At 63.2% G+C, this 3,703-nt stretch overlaps 2 protein-coding genes across 2 annotated transcripts; one reads left to right on the plus strand and one right to left on the minus strand.

Annotated features, from left to right (window-relative positions):
• Positions 1-293: 293 nt before the first annotated feature.
• On the minus strand, positions 294-1,061 carry VDBG_00281 (conserved hypothetical protein; the record flags this gene model as incomplete). Its single annotated transcript, XM_003008554.1, has 1 exon — positions 294-1,061. One exon carries the CDS (start codon positions 1,059-1,061, stop codon positions 294-296), a length of 768 nt encoding a protein of 255 aa, XP_003008600.1.
• A 586-nt stretch (positions 1,062-1,647) lies between these two features.
• VDBG_00282 (NIMA interactive protein) lies at positions 1,648-3,696 on the plus strand (the record flags this gene model as incomplete). Its single annotated transcript, XM_003008555.1, has 2 exons — positions 1,648-1,842; positions 1,909-3,696. The coding sequence occupies 2 exons, from the start codon at positions 1,648-1,650 to the stop codon at positions 3,694-3,696; spliced, it is 1,983 nt and encodes a 660-aa protein (XP_003008601.1).
• Positions 3,697-3,703: the final 7 nt, after the last annotated feature.

Here is a 3,703-nt window from a genome sequence, read left to right on the forward strand (position 1 = left end):
CCTCCTCCGCGATGATGCCGTCGTCGTCGGTGGGGGCCGCGAGGTCGGGCAGCAGCACAAGCCTCTTGAGGACGTCGGCCGGCGGCGCGTCGGCCATGGTGGTCGTGGGCTTGCCGTACGTGGCCCACGACTTGCGCTCCCGCGCGTCGAACCCCCAGCCGGCGTAGCCCTCGAGCAGGAGAATGTGCACGAGCAGGCCGTTGCCGCAGCCGATGTCGACAAAGCCGGGGAAGGGCTGGTCTCGGTACATGTCGGCCCACAGCTCGATGAGGAAGGCGGCGATGCCGAGATCCTCAAAGACGTGCTTCAGGGGGGTCGGTCACCTCGGCCCAGGTGCTCACGAGACGGGCGGCGTGCTTGAGCTTGAGGGCGGAGTAGCGGTCCTGGAAGCGTGCCTGGGGGATGACGACGTCGTGGTGGACCTTCTTCACGTAGCCGGCCGCCTGGCCCTGGCCGTGCTTGTGGAGGACGGAAAGGAGCATGCGGGCTGTGCGCTTCAGCTTCTCGGGGTCCGTCTCCGGGTCGATGCCGTGCTCGCCGGGTGGGAAGTGCCAGTAGTGGATAGAGATGGTACCGCGGGCCTCGTCGGCGTCCCACTCGTGGAGCTGGGCGATGCCGCGGACCTTGGGATGATAGAAGGGCATGTCGTCGGCGGAGGACTCGTGCGGGAGGTACAGGACGACGGTGCGGGTCTTGGGACCGTCGACCTGCTGAAGGAAGAGGCATGTCTGGTCGAGAGGATTGTCGCGGCGGGGGTTCCTTGGCACGAGGCGGCGGACGAGGGCGCGTTCTGTGTGATAGCCGCCAAGGTGTACGATCTGAGGTTGGTGCTCCGCTCCCGGGATTGCATCATCGCCCGTGTCGTGCAGGATGTCTGCACGGAACAGCCATTTCGTGTTGACATTGGGGTTCTTGATCATGTTCATCATGACTTCGTTGAAGAAGTCTGTGTTGAAGGAGCAGTCATGCTGGTAGACGGGCTCCCAGTAGGCACCCGACGCATCCTTGAAGAGGGAGTCTATACCGGCGGCAGTGTAGCCATCCGGTTCGAAAACGGGCATGATTATGTTGAAGCAGGGTATGCCTGACGTTGGTGAGACAGGACTCGGGACGCACAACCAGGTGCCTCGGACATCCCACGACGAGACACCATGGCCGTCGTGAGGGCGGCGTTTGCAGTGTTGGTGGGGTGAAATATCGATAACGGATAAGGGAGGAGAAATGCACAAATTTGTGCCATGCACAGGCGGAGCTCGCGCGACGTGTCAGGCTCACCGCGTGGGGGGTTAACCGCGTCGGGGTTTAACCGTGTCGGGTTAGGGTACCTAGGTCGGTACTTGGTACTTGTGCGTTGTTCGCCATTTGTTTACTTTCAGGTGGGGCCGCCCTAGCAACGAGCCCGAGGAAGTGGCCTTGTCCAAAATACACAGGTACACGCCATGGACCAACAAAGACAGCCTACCTCTCTACCTAGCAATCCTGTACATGATGCATGCCCTTGATCGAGACACCCCTGATACCAACATTGTCGACGAACGCGCCCATCTCCACTCGGCCACAAAGTCATCTCCAGCACCATCTATGCCCATGGTTCCATGATCACACCTCTCCAGCAACACCACTCACCCCCCTTCGACAGCAGGCATCATGGCCGACAAAGACAACGACAACGACAATCTGCGGACAGCATCCCTGTACATCAACAACCAGCTGCTCTCCCGCGGTCTCTTGAGCGATGGCCAGAGCATCGACTTTGCCCGCCCTGAGCGGAATCCAGGTGGCGTTGACGCCACCATGGGAAGGGTCATGAGCATCATCAACGACCTCATTCTGCGACGCGACGTAAGCTCCTCGTCCCCTTCCACCATCCATCCATCCCATGCTGTGGAAAAGACCCCCCTCCCCAAGCTAACCCTCGATGCGCAGCGCGACGCCCAAAACCGCGAGGCCCTTTCGACGACCCTCCGCACCCTCCGCGCCGAGAACCTCAAGGCAACAAACGACGTCAGCCGCCTCACCGAGAAGCACGCAGACGCCAGGCGCAAGCTCGAAATCGCCGAGGCCTCTGAAACAGCAGCCCGCACCCAGCTCAAGAGCGCCGATGCCGCCGTCCGCGGCCTCAAGGAGGAAATGGCCCGCGCCAAGGTCCTCGTCGCCCAGACGCGCGCCTCCTGTGCGACCGAGGTGCGGCGGCGCGACCGCCAGATCGACGGCCTCAAGAGGCAGCTCGGCGATGCCGGCCGTGCGCGCGGCAGCAGCAAGAGCTCGGTCGTGACCGTCATCAGCGTTGTGGGCGATGTCGGCGCCGAGGAGAGGCCGCGTGCTGGTGCCACGCCGGGGGCTGCCGACCTGCGCAGCGAGACGAACCAGTTCCTCACCGAGCTGGCGAGGAGCCTGAGTGAAGAGAACACGGCTTTGCTCGCCGTCGTGCGCCGGACGCTGGGCAAGCTCAAGGATATGAGCGGCTGGGACAAGGGCGCGAGCCAGGGCGACGGCCACGTGGTCGCGCTGCAGACCAACTGCGACGAGATGGAGAGGGAGCTTGAAGCCATTCTCGAACACCTCCAGACCATTCTCACGAACCCTTCCTTTGTCCCGATCGAAGAGGTCGAGTCACGCGAGGAGGAGATCAACAGGCTGAAGGAGGGGTGGGTCAAGATGGAGAGTCGCTGGCAGGAAGCCGTCCACCTCATGAACGGTTGGCGCAAGCGGCTGGTCGCCAATGGCAGGGGCGTCAACATGGAGGAACTCGACATGGGCCTTCGCCTGAGTCCCATCAGGGTACGGCAGACACGCGACTACAAGCCCGAGCCCGAGCCTGAGCCGGTGGCCGACTCTCATCTTTCCTTCATTCAAGAAGAATGCACCCAGGATCTGGACGCCCTGCGTTCGTCGCCGGAACCAGAACCGGTGGAAGAAGAGGAGTCTCTCGACCTGGAACCGGCGCACGAGTACGATATCGGGGTTCAGGACGAGCATGACTATGCATCCGAGTCGAGCATTTTCGAAGACGAGATTGATGATGTTGATGTCGATGTTTCCGAGCCCAACATTGAGATCCTGCAGCAGTCGACCGCCTTCCTCAGCTCCTCGCCGCTGCCACCACGACCACAGTTGAGTCCACTCAAGGAGACGAACACGGCTGGCAATCGCGGCGCACATGAAGCCAAGTCGAGCCACGAGAAGCACAGCGATTACTCAATGAAGGCCGAAGAGAAGGCATGGGACCTGGGCGACGACTCAAACGTGCCCGAACCATCATCCCATCGCTTCCGCCTGCCACGCTCGCCCCTCAAGGCCATGCGCGCCGTCACACCCGAAATCGAGGAGAAGCCTCGAACGGCATCGGCCGCTTCTGATGCGTCCATGGACGAACTTGCCCTCGACCAGCCGCCCTTCGGCGCCGCCCTCGCCCTCGCCCCTCCCCCGGGAGCGCACCCGCGACCTGCGCACGCCCGCCAAGGTGGTGGTCCAGAAGAAGCCCGAGACCAAGGCGGACCCCCCCCGCCAAACCCGCCCCCGCCTCGCACGAATGGCAGACGCCGCATCGTCTCCGACAGAGCGTCGACGAGACCTCCCCGCCCGGCCCCGCCCATCCACAGACGCCGCCGCACCCGCCGAGACATCTTCTCTCGCACGTCTCTCACGTCTCCGCTCCCCCCGCCCGCGAGCCCACCTCCGCAGCAGAGCCCCTGACCATGGC

Source organism: Verticillium alfalfae, genomic scaffold, assembly GCF_000150825.1.
Source record: "Verticillium alfalfae VaMs.102 supercont1.1 genomic scaffold, whole genome shotgun sequence".
Lineage (NCBI taxonomy): Eukaryota > Fungi > Ascomycota > Sordariomycetes > Glomerellales > Plectosphaerellaceae > Verticillium > Verticillium alfalfae.